This window comes from Eptesicus fuscus, chromosome 7 (genome assembly GCF_027574615.1).
Source record: "Eptesicus fuscus isolate TK198812 chromosome 7, DD_ASM_mEF_20220401, whole genome shotgun sequence".
Lineage (NCBI taxonomy): Eukaryota > Metazoa > Chordata > Mammalia > Chiroptera > Vespertilionidae > Eptesicus > Eptesicus fuscus.
In genome coordinates, this window is record NC_072479.1 from 5,959,092 (window position 1) to 5,979,853 (window position 20,762).

The 20,762-nt window shown below is 41.5% G+C and overlaps 1 protein-coding gene and 1 pseudogene across 2 annotated transcripts in view; both read right to left on the reverse strand.

The window, feature by feature from the left end:
• The window catches only part of PSPC1 (paraspeckle component 1), a 124,906-nt gene that overhangs the window by 56,639 nt on the left and 47,505 nt on the right, over nucleotides 1-20,762 (reverse strand). For both annotated transcript variants that reach the window (XM_054718721.1, XM_054718720.1), the window contains exon 5: nucleotides 13,701-13,785. In XM_054718721.1, the coding sequence (XP_054574696.1) occupies nucleotides 13,701-13,785 (85 nt within the window). The remainder of the gene's footprint in view (nucleotides 1-13,700; nucleotides 13,786-20,762) is intronic.
• Nucleotides 15,820-17,078, reverse strand: LOC129149748 (heterogeneous nuclear ribonucleoprotein F-like; annotated as a pseudogene).

Below are 20,762 nucleotides of genomic sequence, written 5' to 3' on the forward strand. Positions count from 1 at the left end.
CATCATCAGCAGGTGCGAGCAGGGCCAGCGCGTGGGAGTGGCAGTGGCAGGAGCGGGGCTGGCAGCAGACAGGGGCCACTGCAGGAGGGGCCAGGCAGGGGCACGGCCGAGACCTGCCCCTATGCCCACGGCAGCCTTGCGGCCCACAGCTTCTTTCAAGGTGCACAAATTTGTGCACTGGGCTCCTAATGTATATATATAAAAGCCTAAGCAATCGAAAGACTTGAATGACTGGTCGCTGTGATGCGCACTGACCACCAGGGGGCACATGCTCAACACAGGAGCTGTACCCTGGTAGTCAGTGCGCTACCACAGCAGGAGCACCACACAGCTGACCGCTGGGTGGCAGATACTGGGCTCACAGCTGGTGAGCGCAGCTGCGGCAGCGTGAGCCTCTCCTATCACCGTGGCAATGCACTACCGAGTGGCAGCGGAGGCAGGTGCAGTGGGACTGGGATGAGCGGGATCAGTGTGGTGCCCAGCCCGGCTCCTTCCCAGCCGCCTGCCACTTCATGCACTACTACATCCCCCCCAGGGGTCCCCGGATTGCAAGAATGCGCAGGCCAGGCTGAGGGACCTCACTATTGCACAAATCCGTGCACTGGATCTCTAGTTAAGTTATAATATGACTAGAGGCTGGTGCACAAAATTCATGCACTCGGGGGGGGGGGGGGGTCCCTCAGCCAGCCTGGGCCCTCTCACAGTCCAGGAGCCCTTGGGGGATATCTGACTGACGGCTTAGGCCCGCTCCCAATGGACATCCTTAGCGCTCCTGTGGGAGCACACTGACCACCACAAGGCAGCTCCTGCATTGAGTGTCTGCCCCCTGGTGGTCAGTGCAGGTCATGGCGACCAGTCATTCTGCCAATGGGATGATTTGCCCATTAGCCTTTTATTATATAGGATTAAGATGAAATCCTACAAAATAATAGTAAAGTAATAGACTCACATTACATTGACATTTAAATCAAATTCAAATAGATACCCTCCACCCAAAAACAAAAAAGTTAATACATATATATTTTTAATTTCAGAGAGGAAATGAGAGGGAGAAAGAAATAGAAACATCAATGATGACAGAGAATCATTGATCAGCTTCCTCCTGCATGTTACCCACTTGAGATCTAGGTCGCAACCCAGGCATGTGCCCTGACTGGGAATCAAACTATGACCACCTGGTTCCTAGGTTGACGCTTAACCACTGAGCATCACTGGCCAAGCCAAAAAAGTTATTTAAATAGTAAAGACTAGCCCAGCTGATATGGGTCAGTAGGTTGAGGGTCATCCCATGCACCAACAGATTGCCAGTTGGATTGTCAGTCAGAGCACATGCCTGGGTTGCGGGATTGATCCCTGGTGAAAGTTGTGCAGGAAGTAGCCCACCAATGTTTTTATCTCTCTCTCCCCCTTCCTCTCTCTGTAAAAAATCAATAAAAACTTATTTTTAAAAAAAACAGTAAAGACTGCCCTAACCGGGTTGGCTCAGTGGATAGAGCATCGGGCTGCGGACTGAAGGGTCCCAGGTTCGACTCCGGTCAAGGGCATGTGCCTTGGTTGCGGACACATCCCCAGCAGGGGATTTGCATGAGGCAGCTGATCGATGTTTCTCTCTCATCGATGTTTCTGACTCTATCCCTCTCCCTTCCTCTCTGTAAAAAAATCAGTAAAATATATTTTAAATAAAAAATAAAAATAGTAAAGACTATATTAACGCTGATGCCCCCTCAGTAGATATCATTTTCCAGGTTACTGTTTTATTTTTTTAATGTTTTTATTGATTTGAGAGAGATCGACTACCTGCATCCTGCACACCCTCTACTGGGGATATCTCTATCCCAACTCGGGCATGCACCCTGACCGGGAATTGACATCGCAACCTCTCAGTGCACTAGACAACGCTCAACCAAGTGAGCCACACCATCCAGGGCTCCAAGTTTCTCTTATAAGCACTTTTCTACACTGAGTGTAATATTCAAAATTCAAGAAATTTTGTTGTTGTTTGTTGCACAAGTCCAAGATCTAAAAGAAATGGTGAAATCTCCCACAATCAGCAGAAAAAAATGGCTGTTAGGACTTCATGTCAGACCACATGCAAGTAATAAGACAATGTTCATAAGTGATTTCAAGCAAAATCTGAAATATTTTGAGAATAATGATTCCTATATAAAACTCTACTGAAGTAAATTAAATATTCAAGTAAATTGGTTAATCTATTTCTTGGACATTAAGACACTCATAAATTTTACTGTTAAGAAAATACTTTCAAATACCACATGATCTCGCTTATATGTGAAATCTAAAGAACAAAAAAATGAACAAAATTAAAACAGGTTCATAAATACAAAGAACAGACAGAAGGGAAAAGGGGTGGAGGGCTGGGTAAAAAAAAAAAAAAGTGAAAGGATTAAGAACTACAAATTGGTAGTTACAAAATAGTGATGGGGATGTGAAATACAGATAGAGAATATAGTAATTAATATTGCATAACTATGTATAGTGCCAGGTGGATACTAAAAATATTGAGATCACTATGTAAAGTATGACTGTCTAACCATTATGCTATACAACAGAAATTAATATAAAACATTGTTGAATGTAAACTGTAATTTAAAAATAAAATTTAAAAAAAGAAAATAGCTTTGTATTCATATACTGCTGACAATGTACATAAGTACACATGGAATTTCCCCATTCAAAAATTCTTAAGGCCACATGTGTTTTAAGAAGAAATGGTGGACCTTGAAAAGAACTTCAGGTTTTCTCACTGCGCAGAATATAGTCAAACACTGCTACAGTTAAATATTTCACTCTTTGTTCTCCCTGCGTGATCTATAATAATAATCTGCTTCTTGTTGATATTTACTGCCGTATTGCTGACAATTACCTGAAATAGAAGTTGGGGCGCTTCACTGGGCTAGAAAAATTTTAGCTAAATCAGAAAGTAGGCCTAATTAAGCATGTTTGTTCTATATCTATGCTAAGTTGACTAGCACATGCACGATCCAGATAAAGCTCTCGCGGCACCAATAGCATGTGTGTGTTTTCAACTGTGATTGTCTATCATGAATTTGGTTGACACTTCTATTATAGAGAAAGGACAAATAGCAATATTAAAATATTTCTTCTAATTAATTTCCTTTCAATGTGCAGGAGTTTGTGCACTGGGCCACTAGTCAATTATAAATGGGGGGACAACTATGGTTCCCCAATGCCAAGAACACTACACAACTGTTAAAAGAAGTAAATTCGCATTTACAGGCATGAGTGAATGTCCACGGTATTATCAGAAAAATGAGCAAGTACAACAGTGATGGCGAATCTATGACACGCGTGTCAGCACTGACACGCGTAGCCATTTCTGATGACACGCGGCAGCGGCCGCATGCCGAGGATGAAACATTTGCTGCTCCTGAGAATGAAACATTTGCGAAATAATGTTTTTTCCTCAAAGTGACACACTACCCGAGTTATGCTGTTTTTTGGCCAAGTCTGACACATCAAGCTCAAAAGGTTGCCCATCACTAAAGTACAAGAACAGCACTCCTATTTTTTGTTGTTGTTAATCTTCACCTGAGATTTTTTCAATCGATTTGTAGAGACAGTGGACGGGAGGGGGAGGAAGTGGAAAGGGAGGGAGGAAGGGAGAGAGAGAGAGAGAGAGAGAGAGAGAGAGAGAGAGAGAGAGAGAGAAATCCAAGTTAGAGAGATACATCGATTGGTTGCCTCCGGTACACGTCTTATCCAGGGCAGGGATCAAGCCTGCAACCGAGGTATTTGCCCTTGACCAGAATCAAACCTGGGATCCTTTAGTCCTCAGGTTGATTGATGCTCTATCCACTGAGCAAAACTGGCTAGGACTAGAATAGTACTCCTATTGCTGCGTTTTTCTTTTTAATATATTTTTATTGATTTCAGAGAGGAAGGCATTAGGAAAAGACAGAAATGTCAATGAAAGAAAACTGGCTGCCTCCTGCACTCCCCCCACTGGGGATGAAGCCCACAACCCGGACACGTGCCCTGATCAGGATTCGAACCATGACCTCCCGATTCATTGATGCTCAACCACTGAGCCAAACCAGTTGGGTCTATTGCTACTTTAAAAAATCATTTTGTATGAGGAGAAAAGAGAGTATGAAAAAGTTTATATCTGCTGGTCAGTGTGGCTCAATTGGTTGGGCATCCTCCCATGGACTGAAAGGTTGCCAGTTCAATTCCCAGTCAGGGCACATGCCTGGGTAACAGGCTCTATCCCTGGTAAGAGGCATGCAAGAGGCAGCAGATCAATGTTTCTCTCTCTTCCCCTCTCCCTTCCTCTCTCTCTAAATAGCAATAAAAAGAAAATTTTTTAAATAAGCAAACATATGTACAATAGGGAAAAGAGAGACAGAGAGAAAGAAACATCAATTTTTTTATTTTCTTTTTTTATTAAGGTATTACATGTGTCCTTATCCCTCCATTGCCCCCCCCCCCCCAACATCAATTTTTGTTGTTCCACTTATTTATGCATTCACTGGTTGATTCTTGTGTGTACCCTGACCAGGGATCAAACCCTGAACTTGGTATATAGGAGTGACACTAACCAAATGAGCTACCCAGCCAGGGCCTAAATAATACTTCTTCCATGATAGCAGTCTGGTCAGATAAATCTCTGCAGTTTTATTCTATTAATTTTATTTGCTTTGTCTTACAAGTATTATTAGCATGAAATTAACTTCCCAAACATAGCAATTTTTTCCCTTCCCTTGCCACATGCTACAAAACTATTGATTTTAAGAAAAGTTGTTCAAATTCTTAAATCAGTATTATCACAGTAATTCCAAAAGAAACTCCCCACCACCAGGCACAGGGTAAGCTTGTTAACACATATGTCACTGCACTTATCTACTAGAATGTAACCAAGCATGAAGATTATCCATCAAATTATCACCTCACTGTAGAGATTTGCATTATGTAAAGTACAAGAACAGCACTCCTATTTTTTGTTGTTGGTATTTTTTCCATTGATTTTTTAGAGAGTGGAAGGGGCTGGGGATCAAGCGTGCAACCAAAGTAGGTGCCCTTGACGGGAATCTAACCCGAGACCCCTCAGTCCACGGACCACCCTCTAACCACTGAACAAAACTGGCCAGGGCTGAGACAGTTTACTATTAGTATACAGTTATCTGAATTTCAGGTTGAATATGATAAATCTTTGCATATTAAATAAGATTGATGAAAAAACCATTCAATGAAAAATAACCATATACACAGAAAACTTCTGTCAAGCAACCAATATTTCTCCTATTATGAAACGAAATAACCTATTAAAAATTTCAATAAGTACTCCATACTAGTTCTGTGTACTTCACCTGCTTTTTAATAATCTGAAAATCCTAATTTATATGTGCCTCTCTCCTATGTAAGTTCCAAAGTTGCAGAATTTGTCTTTTGTTCCCCACGGAATCCCCAATACCTAGGGTACTTCTCCCCCCTCCCCTTATTTCTAATTTTAAACTTACAGAAAAGCTGCAAAAATAGTACAGAGTCCCGACATATCCCTCATGCAGCATTCCCTAATACTAATATTTTACATAACCATGATAGAATTGTGAAAACCAGGAATTAACATTGGTATAATACTACAGTTATACTACAGATCTTATTCAAATTTCACCTGTTTCTCCATTAATGTCCTCCTTCTGTTCCAAGACCCTATCGAGAATCCCACATTACATTTAATTATTTCCTCTCATTAGTCTCGGCCAGTCTGTAACAGTTCACTTTTTGTCTTTCATAAACATGGCATTTTTAAAGAAAACTGATTATTTTGTATAATATCCTTCAATTTGAGTCTGTCTTATGTTTTCTCATGACTAGCATGAGGTTATACATTTTCGGCAAGAAAACCACAGAAATGACACTATTCTTTTTTCTTTTAAATAATTCTTTATTATTGTATTACATATGTCCCCTTTTCCCCCCGAAATGACACTACTCTTCAAAGTGCATCATATCAAAGGGGTCTTGGTATCAATGTCTTATTACACATGACTTAAACTTTAACACTTGGTAATGGTGGTTCTGCTGGGTTTCTCCACTTTAGGTTTACTATTTTTGGAGATATACATAATACAAATTTGAGATGATGCAAATCTTGTTTCTCAAGTTTTGCATAACAGCTTTAGCACCCATCAGTAGACTTTATGAGTAACAATCATCACTGCAGTATTTGTCCACTGGTGATTTTCTCATCCCTCTCATTCCTTCTGCGTTTATTAATTGGAATTTTACTGAACAAATGTGCCACCCATTCTCCTCCATTTATTTATTCATTCATTCATTTATTTATTCCTATCATATGGACTCATGGGTATTTATTCTACAGCTTAAAATCTAACATTATCAGACCTGGTTAATTTGCTTAGAACATCGTACCGATATGCCAATTCTATCTCTGGTCAGGACACATACAAGAATCAACCAATGAATGCATAAATAAGTAGAACAACAAATGGATGCTTTCTCGATTTCTCTCTTTCTCTCCTTCCCTCCCTCCCCGACTCTCCCTCAAATCAGTAAATTTAAAAAAATATTTTTTAATCTATCATTACCATTTTTTACTTTGTTGTTGAAACTGTTCCAACTTTGGCCATTAGGGTCTCCTTCAATTTGACTCATGTTATTTTTAACATGTCCTAACCTTTTTGTTCTTTTTAAAAAAGGCTTTTTATTGATTTTTAAGAGAGAAAGGGAGAGATGGAGAGATGGAGGGAGGGAGGGAGGGAGGGAGGAAGGGAGGGAGGGAAGAAGGGAGAGGGAGAGGGAGAGAGAGAAGAGAGAAGAGAGAAACATCTATGTGAGAGAGCATCGATTAGCTGCCTCCTATACGCCCCCTACCAAGGAGTGACCCTGCAACCAGAGCACGTGTCCTTACCAGGAATGGAATCAGCAACCTTTTGGTGCTTGGTACGAAGCCCAACCAACGTCCCATCCTATTTTTATTATATTCTTACTATCTGGCAAAAAGGTTCCAGGCTCATCTTAAACTTTTCAGTCCTAGCCAGTCCCCAGGAGTGGCTCCGTTGGTTTAGCCTCGTCCTTTGTACTTAAAGGTTGCCTTCGCTTCCCGGCCAGGGAACATACCTGGGTTGAAGGTCCAGAAGGCAACTGATCAATGTTTCTCACAACGGTGGTTCTCTGTCTCTCTCTGTCTCTCTCTCCCCCTCTCTCTCACTCTCTTTCTCAACATGATAAAGATAAAAGTAATAATAAAAGTAAAGAAATAAATAAAGTTAATCCTCACTGAGGTTATTTTTCCATTGATTTTCAGGGAGAGTGGAAGGGAGGGGGAGATATTGAGATAGAAACATCATTTTGAGAGAGAAATATCAATTGGCTGCCTTCAGCGCACGTCGGGCCAAGAATCAAGCCTGCAACCAAGGTACATGTCCTAGACCGGAATCGAAACCAGGACTCTTCAGTCCAGGGCTGACATTCCATCCACTGAGCCAAAACGGCTATGGCTAGAGAAAGATGTTTTGAAACAAAAATCTAGGCACTAGATTGGCTGACCGTTTCTAAGGCATCACTGCTTCGAGATAGGACTATAAAATAAATGAATGTGCCTGGACACACACACATATACACACACATCTATATTTCTATATTTGTCTAAATTAAATACTACAAAATTCATAGACACCTCTGATCCTAATATTACAGAAGATCATTTTAATTTTAGCCCTGCTCCTTTCTTTCTCCAACAATGAGAAACCTGGGTCTCATTATCTATATTTAGTCATGTGTTCAATTTTAAAAGTATATACATTTATTCTCAATAAAGACCTGATTAAAGATAAAACAAACATACAAAGTAGTTTCAGAATTGCTAATACATCATCTCAGTGAAAAACACCAAATGCATTATATTGTTCTTTTTGTCATTGGTCTATAGTATCCAATCAAGATACTGTTTTCCAAAGTTATTTAGATTCCATATTTTCTTCCCCATCTGCTTTCAGTGTGATATTTTCCAGTTGAAATAGTTTAGGTACATTTGTTATGTTTGTCTTCTTTTTTGTTGTGATTTCAGAGGGGAAGAAAAAGGGTGAAAATCATTGACTGGCTGCCTCCTGCACACCCCCTACTGGGGATGGAGCCCACAATCCAGACATGTGCCCTGACCTTCATAGGTCGATGCTCAATCACTGAGCAACACTAGCTAGGCCATTTGTTATGTTTTTACTCTATTTGGGGTTCTCCTTTGGGGTTCTCCAAAATTCTCTTTCGTTTTAACTATTTATTTCTTCAGCACATGAAGAGTAGGGTACTAATTTTAAAAGCCTAGCTGTCAAGCATGGAGAGGCTTGGAGGGTATTATGCTAAGTGAATGAGTTAGTCAGAGAAAAACAAATACAGTATGAGTTCACTTATATGTGAAAGCTAAAGAACAAAATAAACAAAATTGAAACAGATTCATAGATTCAGAGAATAGACTAATAATTTTCAGAAGGGAGGGGGACTGGGTGAAAAAAGTGAATAGATTAATAAGTACAAATTGGTAGTTACAAAATAGTCATTGGGCCCTGGCCAGTGTTGCTCAGTTGGTTGGAGCATCATCTGTGCACCAAAGGGTCACAGGTTTGATTCCCAGTCATAGCACATACCCAGGTTTTGGGTTCGAACTCCATATGGAGCACATATAGGAGGTAACCAATCTGTTCCTCTCTCTCCCTTCTCCCTGTAAAAATCAATGAAAAGCATGTCCTTGGGGGAGGATCCTATCTAATAAAAGAGTAATATGCAAATTAACCGCCACTCCGTGACAAAAATGGCAGCACCCATAGCCACAGGGTGTTGGCGCTCAGTCCTCTCAGCCCCACCGCGGGTCTCAGGTTGGGAGGGGCGGGTGCCCCCACGGAGCCGATCCCCTCCCAGCGGCAACAGTGTGGAGTCTCAGCCTGGGAGGGGTGCACCCCCACGGAGCGATCCCCTCCCAGCGGTTGACAGCCTGGGGTCTAAGCCTGGGAGGGGTGCGCGCCCCCACGGAGAGATCCCCTCCCATCAGCGGCAGCCTGGGGTCTCAACCACTGAGTCACACCAGCCAGGCAGATATGGAGGAATCTTAAACGTTTCTTTTTGTTAAAATATATTTTATTGATTTTTTACAGAGAGGAAGGTAGAGGGATAGAAAGTTAGAAACATGGATGAGAGAGAAACATTGATTAGCTGCTTCCTGCACACTCCCCACTGGGTATGTTCCCCCAACCAAGGTACATGCCCTTGACTGGAATCGAACCTGGGACCCTTGAGTCTGCAGGCCAATGCTCCATCCACTGAGCCAAACCAGTTAGGACTGTCCAATATGCTAAAGAAAAAACCCTATCTAATAAAGAGGGAATATGCAGTGGAAGGCATTTGGGGGTGACCGGGCTGTCAGGGGAAGGCAGTTGGGGACGATCGGGCCGGCAGGGGAGCAGTTAGGCATTAATCAGGCGGTAATCAGACTGGTAGGCAGAAGCGGTTAGGGGCAATCAGGCAGGCAGGCGAGCAGTTGGGAGCCAGCAGTTCTGGATTGTGAGAGGGATGTCCGACTGCCCATAGGGATCAGGTTGGGCTGAGGGACACCCCCACCCCCAGTGCATGAATTTCGTGCACCGGGCCACTAGTTAAAAAATAATAAACTGAAAATAGTCATATGGATGTATAATACAGCATAAGGAATATAGTCAATAGTACTGCAATAACTATATAGTACCAGGTGGGTACTGAAATATAGGGGGAACTCTTTGTAAAGCATATGATTGTTAGGTCTAACCATTATTGCTGTTCACCTGAAACTAATCTAATAATATTGAATGTAAACAGTAATTGAAAATTAAAATTAAAAAAAGAAAAGAAAAACTACTATGGTCATATTAGATGAGTTTAAACTGGTTTTAAAAAATAAAAATCCTGCCCTAGCTCGTTTGGCTCAGTGGATAGAGCATCAGCCTGCGGACTGAAGGGTCCCGGGTTTGATTCCAGTCAAGGGCACATGCCTGGGTTGTAGGCTCGATCCCCAGTGGGGGGCGTGCAGGAGGCAGCCAATCAATGATCCTCTCTCATCACTGATGTTTCTATCTCTCTTTCCCTCTCCCTTCCTCTCCGAAATCAATAAAAATACATTTTAAATAAATAAAAAAAACAAATAAATAAATAACCTAGCTGTCAAACATACTGTGCTACTTGAACTTCTCCCATCTTTCAAACAATCTGGTTCTTGACCAAGTTGTTCTTGGGGAAAAAAACTGTCAAAATGTCTTTTGTTAACTTTGGTATACTGACACCATTTTCATGCTGGTTCATTAGCATGACAAAGCAAAAACAAAGGAGAGAATGTGCCCAGGTGAGTCAATATACAGCTAAACATCTCCTGTTAACATCTCAGGAAATTGTGCTGTGAATATTTTGGGGGGGTTTATATTTGTTCTCTTGGGGTTTTTTTTTGTTTTGTTGTTTTTTGCTTTTCTTACTGGCCAAATGGACAGATTAGCACAATTTTAAAACATAAGGAGGTTATTAATAATGCTAATATTGCCGAAACCGGTTTGGCTCAGTGGATAGAGCGTCGGCCTGCGGACTGAAAGGTCCCAGGTTCGATTCTGGTCAAGGGCATGTACCTTGGTTGCGGGCACATCTCCAGTGGGGGGTGTGCAAGAGGCAGCTGATCAATGTTTCTCTCTCATCGATGTTTCTAGCTCTCTATCCCTCTCTCTTCCTCTCTGTAAAAAAAAAGACAACAAAAAACAAAACAAAACAAAACAAAAAAAAATAAATAATGCTAATATTGCTCTGACCAGTGTCGATTAGTGGTTAGAGCATCAGCCTGAGCACAGGAGGGTAATGGGTTCAATTCCAATCCAAGGGCACTTATCTGGGTTGCAGGTTCAATCCCCGGCCCAATTCAGAGAGGCAACCGCCGAAACCGGTTTGGCTCAGTGGATAGAGCGTCAACCTGCAGACTCAAGGGTCCCAGGTTCGATTCTGGTCAAGGGCACGTACCTTGGTTGCAGGCACATCCCCAGTAGGGGATGTGCAAGAGGCAGCTGACCGATGTTTCTAACTCTCTATACCACTTTCTTCCTCTCTGTAAAAAATCAATAAAATATATTTTAAAAAAAGAGAGAGCCGAAACCGGTTTGGCTCAGTGGATAGAGCGTCGGTCTGCGGACTGAAAGGTCCCAGGTTCGATTCCAGTCAAGGGCATGTACATTGGTTGCGGGCACATCCCCGGTGGGGAGTGTGCAGGAGGCAGCTGGTCAATGTATCTCTCTCATCGATGTTTCTAGCTCTCTATCCCTCTCCCTTTCTCTCTGTGAAAAATCAATAAAATATATTTTTTTAAAAAAAAGAGAGGCAACCAATAGATGTGTCTCTTTCACATCGATGGTTCTCTCTCTGTCTCTCTCTCCTTCCTCCCACCCTCTCTAAAAAAACTCAGTGAAAAAAATATCCTCTAGTGCCGTGGTTGGCAAACTGCGGCTCGTGAGCCATATGAGGCTCTCTGGCCCCTTGAGTGTGGCTCTTCCACAAAATACCATGGCCTGGGCGAGTCTATTCTGAAGAAGTGGTGTTGTAAGAAGTTTAAGAAATTTGGCTCTCAAAAGAAATTTTAATCATCATACTGTTGATATTTGGCTCTGTTGACTAATGAGTTTGCCGACCACTGCTCTAGTGAATATTAACAAACAAAAAAAACGGGGGGGGGGGGTGTTAATGTTGCCCTGTCCAGTGTGACTCATTTGGATTGGCATTGCCCAGTGCACCAACAGGTTGCTAGTTTCATTCCCAATCAGGGCACATGCCCAGGTTGTAGACTCGGGGCTTGCAGGAGACAGCCAATTGATGATTTACTCTCCCATCACATCAATATTTCTCTCTCTAAAAAGCAATAAAGAAAAAATCTTTTTTTTTTTTTTTTAAAAAAAGAGTGCTAATGTTGCTAAGGGTGTGAAAGAAACAATGATCACAAGCAACTAAAAAGGTAAAAAAACTGCTGACTTGGAATAAGTGACATCATTTCTGAGGTAATGATATGTGAAAAAGCGAAGATGCCTCATACTGACCTCCTGAAAGACACCCCTAGAACCAGTGTTGAAAATGATTTGTTTAACACTAGTGAAGTGTAGTTCAATAAATTTAAGAAAATAAGTGTTTGTTTATAAACAGAACTGTACATAGACATACTATACATAGAAACATTTAAACAATCATTTGGAGTCTGAAACAAGTTAATACAATTCATATTATTTCCAATGGGGAAAAATTATTTCAGTTTTCGAACGTATCCCTTCCCTGCTGGAATGAAGGTTCCACTGTATCACTGTAAGTGAAAGCTGAATTCAGATAGGGTTTTTTGTTATAGAAGGGGAAGATTCTTTTTCTTTGTAAAAGTAGAAGAGACTTTAACACATTTACATAAAAAGAAAAGAAGATACAAGAAAGAGCCAGAAAAACGGTCTCTCATATAACGAGTTCATGTCGGGAGTTGTATACAATAATGACTCTGAAGCTTTAGGGAATCCCAGAATTACCTAGAGAATTTATTAAAGCTCTGTCCCTATAGTTTATGAGGAGAGGTTTGAGACTTACTAACCATTCCCCCAGTTAGAACACTGGTGTGGCCTGGTCAAGTACTACAATCTACCTAATAAGAGAGTAACATGTTAATTGACCATACCTTCGTGAGGCCCACAAGCCAATCAGAAGTGAGTATGCAAATTAACCCAACAATGATGGCAAGTTAATTTGCATACACAGGCTCCGACACAGGCATTCCACACGACCCCAGCCGCTCCGGGCCTCTGGGCAACGTGGGAAGGCAGAAAGGCAGCTCCAGGCCAGAGCAAAAAGGCTGCTCTGGCCAGAGCAAAGGTGGTGCCGGCATCAGAGGAAGTAAGGCCCATTCATACACGAATCTTCGTGCATCGGGCCTCTAGTTTGAGAATAAGTAGGTTAGAGTAAAATCAGAGTAGTTGCAAGATGTAAACATATATACAAACCAGGTACAAAGTTGGAAAAAATAAACTAAAAAATACTGAATACTACCTATTCCCAGACTATGAAGACACTTCACACTCATTCAAGGTTTTTTACTTTCTTCTTTATTTTTTATTTCCCATGAGCACCTTACTTCCCATATAAGAACTTACTACACTTTTATAGTACTTTCAGAAACAAATTTTAAGTTTACTTTCATCTATCATAGCTTTGTTCATAACATTTCCTAATTATTATGATTTTTAACTTTTAAGAGTAACATTTACCTCATATTTCACAATTAAATATTACAGGTACATGGAAAGGTGTTTCAGAAGCACAAAGATGCATAAAGGATTTCATAGCAGTATCATACACAGGCAAAAAATTAAAACTAAAAAATAATGCAGTAAATCACAGTGCATTCTTACAATAAATTGTATGCAATAATGCTTAGGCCCCATATGTAAAGTCACAGTGTATGCCATCGAAGTGTCCATAGCCAGCTAAAAAATCCTAAGAATAACAAAAAAAATACGCTACTTTGTGGAATAAATCCCTAAGTATAGTCAAAAATGGACAATTTTGTTTGTATTTTCCAACTTGTACAATTTGTTTACAATGGGAGAGTGATGTTTTATTAGTAACACACAAGAACTATGTGTATTCACATCTATGTTACAATGTATTTGTTTTTTTACCTCAGTTGTATCTGCTTCCGTTTTTGCAGCTCTTGGTTTCTGAGTTCTTCCAGGCGTCTGAGTTCTTCTTGACGCCTCATTAAATCTATAAAATATTGATTACTCATTAATATACCCATTAATATTTTAGCTTGCCTTCTGTATTTTTTTCCCAATGAGCATATAGACTCTATTATGGGCAATATACATAATAATTTATTCATATTAATGTAAAATTCATAGTAATTTATTCTCATTCATGTCTTTATTATATAACCTTATAATAAAAGATTATAAGCTATGTAATTAATAAAATTAATATACTTCCTGGGCCTGTTTCTTCATTTGTATCAAGAGAATAAAATGCATCCTTTTCTTCAGAAATTAAAATAGATAAGATGTTTTTAACATAGGACTAAAACATACTAAAAACAGGATAAATGATAGCTGTATTTTCACTTACACCTTTTAAACGAATCAGAATTTTTTACTAACAAGTGCAAAGCCCAAAAATATTCTTTGGAAGACATCAGCAGAGGGCATGTAAGAACCACAGCAGACCAACAGTAGGTATAGCGGTTATACTAATTCAGTGTCTTATACAAAAAGGGCAATGAGGAAAAAATTCCTGAAAGAGGAAAAAGGCTGAATACTGAGATGAACAAGATCATTTTAAACAAGATAAACAAAGCACTCCACTCCCACTGTCACCATACTTGCTATATCAAGAACAGGAGTTCCATAATAGTGTAAGATAACAAAAAGTGTATTTGTGTTGAGAAGTAGTGGATTAAATTTCAAAACGTTAAAATCTTTGTAATATCTTACCAAATTATGTATGCATAAAAGCACAGACTAAAAAGTATCAAAATATTGAAATACTCTGAATGGCACAATTATCGGTTACTTTTATTTTCCTTGTCTCTAATCGTGATACCGGAATTTCTAAAATAAACGTAAATTATTTCAATTTTAACATTTCGTAATAAATCACTACATTCAGAACTTACAAAATATTAACAGTTCCAGTTAACTTTCTATGTGACAATAACCCTATCATCATAACCATAACAGGACTGGAATCACACCCCTAACAAGGTAAATATTATCATGTCATCTTATAGATTGGAAACAAATTGTATGTTATGCCTCTCCCCCCAAAAATGATTCAGATAGATTATAAATGTATTCTAGCCATTCAGCTATTGCTCAGTTCAACAGGATTACACAGCCAAATGTGTCCAAATTACAAAGTTCTTTCCAAAATGCCAGTGCTCCAAGCCTGGATAATTAGAAACAGAGGGAAACTTAAAAAGTAGAAATTAAAAAACAGATTTTGGGACTCTGTTCAGAAAAGTCAGTTTTGGCATATGGGGTAGGGACCAGGTAATTATAATAACACTAGAGGCCCGACGCACAAAGATTCGTGCAAGAATGGGCCTTCCTTCCCCTAGCTGCTGGCACCACCTTCACTCCGGCCCAGAACCGCCTTTCTTTTCTTTTTTTTTTTTTTCATTGTGAAAAAGTCTTTAAGAAAAAAGTTTAGTTAACAAAAAAAAATTTTTTTGACAAATTTCACTTACCAATATATACCCAAAAGGAAATCACAGTAAAGAAAGCTTTAAGTCAAGGCCTCACCAATTCCTACAGTATTAGTAATGTGTCTCAATTTTCAAAACTAACTTTTAAAAAGCTTAAACTTAACCTAAGAGATTTTAAATGAAAATAAACTAGAAAGAACAAACATGAGAAATGTTCCTCTTTGAATTAGGGATCTAGCACCTTGAGTTTCCCAAAAATCTCATCTCCCCAATGTGTTCATGGTGATACGGTGTAAAAGATCCACATTTTATGTACTTAAAACTACTTGAAGTCAGATAACATCACCCCCTGAAATACGCTACCAAAATATTAAAGAAAAAAACAAAAACCTGAAAACAGTTTTAGTTTACTCAATATCACATGCCAGAAGAAAGTTTGTATGAGAAAACACTGAAGAGGTAACTTTTTAATCCAGATTTCACAAACTCATGGTGCAAAATGGGTCCCCACAGCTTCTTCTAGAGTAATAACTGCTTTTCACTGGTTGTTGGTTGCCTATAAAAATTATAACAACTCAAATGCTTTATAAGATATAAAATTAGTCATATCCAGTCATGCTCTTCTGGCCACTGTAGCTAGCAGCTCCGTAAGAGCCACTCAAAGATGGGCTCTCAAGGCCACTGTAAGTGGACTGGGCTGACACCCCCATGCCTTGCATCATCTGGCTGCTATATGCCCCATTGCTAGCCCCTGTTGTGAAATTCAAGAAAAGTTCTATGTATCTATGCTGCATGTTGGCCCTGTCTTTGGACATAGCTGCCACAGCTTCTTCATGAGTGGCAAAGTCAACATCAGCTTCGCCCGTCACTCTTCCATCAGGGCCAATCTCAATATGGACTCTTACAGGGTTGAGAGGAGAGAAGAAGTTGTAAATGTCATTCTCTGTAGCTTTGTACGGCAGCCCTCTCATATGGACACAGTGTCCAGTGGTACTCTGGACAGTGAACTCGCCATCTCCATATCTGTGGTCATACACCCCCGAGAGACAGTAACTGAGGTCTCTTCCAAACATGTCAGCGGTAAAGCCGTAGCCATCGCTGAGACCATTATACTCCTCATAGCCCCCAAAGCCTGCACTATAAGCACCAGACCTCGTCCTCTCCAAGCCTGCCTGCTTGACAATGCCAATGTATCTCCTGGCTGTACCTGGACGGTCATAGGGCCCTGGCCGCTGTACAGACATAAACTTCAGAGGGGGATCCGAATATGTCCTAATTTCTTCCTGACTGCTCTTAAACACTTCAAAATACCTGTGCCCTATTCTCTCCTTGTGCTTTCCTAGAGCCTTCTCAGCTAACTCCTGTGAGGCAAACTGCACAAAGGCTTCCCCTGTAATCCTCCCCTCAGGGTCCACAGGCAATGTGATCCCATTTGGCACGATTTCCAACCCTGAGAAGAACTGAACAATTTCCTCCTTGGTGCATCCAAATGGGAGTCCTCGAAGTCACACGAAGCCATTATTAGCAGTGTCAGCACTGTTTGGACCACTGTGCTTCAACACCCAATCCATCTCGGTTCTGTGGGACTTGAACACCTCAATGTACCGGTGTCCCATGCTTTCCCTGTCCTTTTTAAGGGCCATTTTCACGTCATCTTCGGATTCAAGTTCAACAAAAGCCTCACCACTCTGCCTGCCTTCTCTAGTGTAGATGAAATGAATAACTGCGGACCCGTCATGAATTATGCAGCCGGAGAGGAAATTCTGCACATCCTCAATAGAGCAGGACCAGGGCAGGCCACGGAGCTTGAGCACAAAGCCTTCACCTCCCTCAGGGCCCAGCATCATGGACACATGACAGGGCAGACTTCAAATAAACTCAGCTGCTGCTTTTTGTAGCTTAAAGAACAAGGAGGGATGCCAACAGTTGGAGACACTCCTGGTAGGTACGAATTGTCCTAAAAGAGAGCAATATGGCCACCTTGCCTCAGTGCCGGAGAACTCACCAGAGCAACCAGAGCAGTGATCCTGGCGCCTTCCTCTGAGCCTCTCCGGAACTTTCTTTCTGCCTTAGCTCCGGCCCAGAGCAGCCTTTCCGCCTTCCCACACTACCCACAGGACCTGGCCACTCTGTGCCTGCGTATGCAAATTAACCCTCCATCTTTGTTGGGTTAATCTGCATACTCACTACTGATTGGCTGGTGGGTGTCGCAAAAGTAGAGTCAATTTGCATCTTTCTTTTATTAGTATAGATGCACAATGAAATAACACTTAGCTATCTTAAAAAATATCAAATATTACTAAAATGATTTGAAATAGTTACACAATTAGTTCTCAACCATAACTGACTGCTAATTAGAATTACTTAAATACCTTTTAACCACAGACCAATTAAATGAAAATGTCTTGCCCTCGCCGGTTTGGCTCAGTGGATAGAGCATCAGCCTGCAGACCAAAGGGTCCCAAGTTCGATTCTGGTCAGGGACACATGCCCAGGTTGCGGGCTTGATGCCCAGTGTGAAGTGTACAAGGGGCAGCCAATCAATGATTCTTTCTCATCACTGATGTTTCTATCTCTCTCTTCCTCTTGTTTCCTCCCTGAAATCAATGTATTTTTTTAAATAAAAAATAATAATAAATGAAAATGTCTTAGCAAGTGGACCAGACATCAGTATTTTTTTTAACCTCCCTAGATGACTCCATTGTGCAACCAACATTGAGAGCGACAAAACTATCACATAATTACTTTACTGGGAGAAATCTAAAATATAAAATCAACTTATATTCCTAAGAGAAATTCTATCTAATAAAGAGGGAATATGCTAATTGACCCTCACAAGGTCACCAAGATGGTGGAGCCCACAGCCAATAAGGAGGGAATGTACTGACTGGCCCACCCTCAATGTTGGCAGGACCCACAGCCAATAAGGGGGGAATTTGCTAATTGACTGACCCACCCTCAAATATGGCGGCGCCCACAGCCAATAAGGAGGGAATATGCTAATTGACTGCCCCGCCCTCAAATATGGCAGCAGCCACAGCCAAAAAGGAGGGGATATGCTCATTGACTGCCCTGCCCTCAACAATAGTGGTGCCCACAGCCAATAAGGAGGGAATATGCTAATTGACTGTCACGCCCTCAAAGATGGCAGTGTCCAGGACGTCGCCTTCTCCTAATTGCCGAGTCACCTCCCACCCCTGAGAGCTCCCGGGATGAGAGAGGAGGCAAGCCAGGCTGAGGCACCCCCCACTCCAGTGCATGAATTTTCACACACCGGGCCTCTATTCCTATATCATAAAAGGCTAATATGCAAATTGTCCCTGTGCGCTGACCACCAGGGGGTGGCGCAGAACAAGGGAAGGCCCCAATCAGCCCTGATCGCCAGTTAGGCCGAGGGACCCTAACCATGCATGAATTTCGTGACCAAGACTCTAGTTCTTCAATAAGCAAAGCTATGAAAAATGTCCTACTATCATTAAGTATCCAAGAAAGTCAATCCAGTATAGCCTGTAAAAATTTATCATACCTTTGTAGTTTTTGAGATTACCTACCATATCCTATACAATAAAGAGCTAATAAGAAAATGATTGTCATGCCCTCGTACTCTCATGTCAGGGCCGGGGGACCTGAGGCTGCACCCCCCAGCCGGCGGGGCTTGACAGGGGACCTGAGGCTGTACCACCCGCCCTGAGGGGCTTGACAGGGGGAGGGGCTGGCCGGGTCTGGGTCTCGCGTGATTTTGATGCGCACACAGGTGGGTGGGGACTTGACTCTGGGGACCGTGGTGCATCCCAGACTCTTGCAGAAAGGAGAGTTTCATATACATTTTACTAATTTTCTTTCATCTCTGACACTTCTATTATAGAGAAAGGGAAAATAGCAATATTAAAATATTTCCTCTAATTTAATTCCCTTTTAATGTGCATGAATTTCGTTGCACCAGGCCATTAGTCTATAATGATAAAAACATAATATGCTAAGTACACTTGACATCCTTCTGGACGAAGCCAGGGCTGCGAGGGAAGCCCAGGTTCTGCATGCATGCTGGTGGCCGAGGGAAGCCGGTGTTGGCAGCCGAGGGAAGGGAGGCCTACGAATTTCATGCATCAGGCCTCTAGTATAATTATAGATGTAAAATATGCATTACAACCCTGGCCCATGTTCTCAATGGTTAGAGCGTCGGTCCAAGCACCAAAGGGTTTGGTTCCCGGTCAAGGGCACATACCTAAGTTGCAGGATCAAATGCCAGGCCCCAGTCAGGGCGAGAGTGGGAGGCAACCAACAGATGTGTCTCTCTCACATAGCTGTTTTTCTCCTCCTCTTCCCCCACTCCCTCCCTTCCACTAACTCTTAAAAAAAAAAAAAAAATCAACTCTCTCTCTAAAAAATATCACTGGGAAAAAATATCCTCTGTGAGGATTAACTATATGTATATGCATTACATTTTTGTCCATGAAAAGGAATAAGAAAAGAACATGAATGTTTGTTTTCTGAAAACTGGATCTTCTCCTTTTAAGTTGTGCCAGTTGATAAAGCTGCTTTATCCTCTCGGATCACATTTCCTTGCTTGTAACTTTGGTATAATAATTAGTTCAAAGGACTGGACAATGCAATTATCAGATAAGCATATTATCTGATACTAAACAGGCACAATATCAACTTAAAACTACCATTTTACATTTATTAAATTGCTTTAATTGATTTGAGAGAGCAGAAGGAGGGGTGGGGGAGGGGGGAGCGAGGAAGAAAGGGAGAAGGAGAGAGGGAGAGGGACAGGGAGAGGGAGAGGGAGAGGAAGGGAGAGGGAGAGGGAGAAGGAGAGGGTAAAGAGAAAGAAAAAACTGATTTGTTGTTTCACTTATTTATGCCTTTATTGGGTTGATTCTTATATGTGCCCTGACCAGGGATTGTATCCACAAACTTCCTGGCATACTGGGATGACATTCTAACCCACTAAGCAACCCGTCCAGGACCTAAATTATTTAAGTTTTGTTTATATCCAAAGTTTCTCGGGGTAAATTACCAAAAATATATATAACTTTTATCCTTTGATCCAGAAAATCATACCCCTATAGGAATCTTTCTTTAAAAAAATAACTCAAGAAACCAAGATGGCGGCATAGGTAAACACCTAATCTACAGCCACGCACAATTTCAAAAATACAACTAAAAGACGAAACGGACATCATCCAGAACCATAGGAAAGCTGACTGACTGGAAATCCTACAACTAGAAGTTAAGAGAAAACCATAAGAAAAATCAGAGGAGCTGTAAAAGCCTGAGATACGGAGACACAGGTGCGCGTGTGCGGAGAGGACGGAGCCGGAGAGGACGGGGCGGATGAGTGCCTGGCTGGAGTTCTCTAGTGGGAAGGAGACAAAAGCCCTGGACTGCGCTGAACCCCAGTTCTGACTGCACTGAACCCCAGTTCCGGGCGAGACCCTGGGAAGCCAGGCTCATACTGGGGGAATATGAGCTGTAAGGCGGAAACTCAGGGGAGCTGCGAAAGGCAGAGCTCCAGAGGCGTGCAAGTGAATGCGCG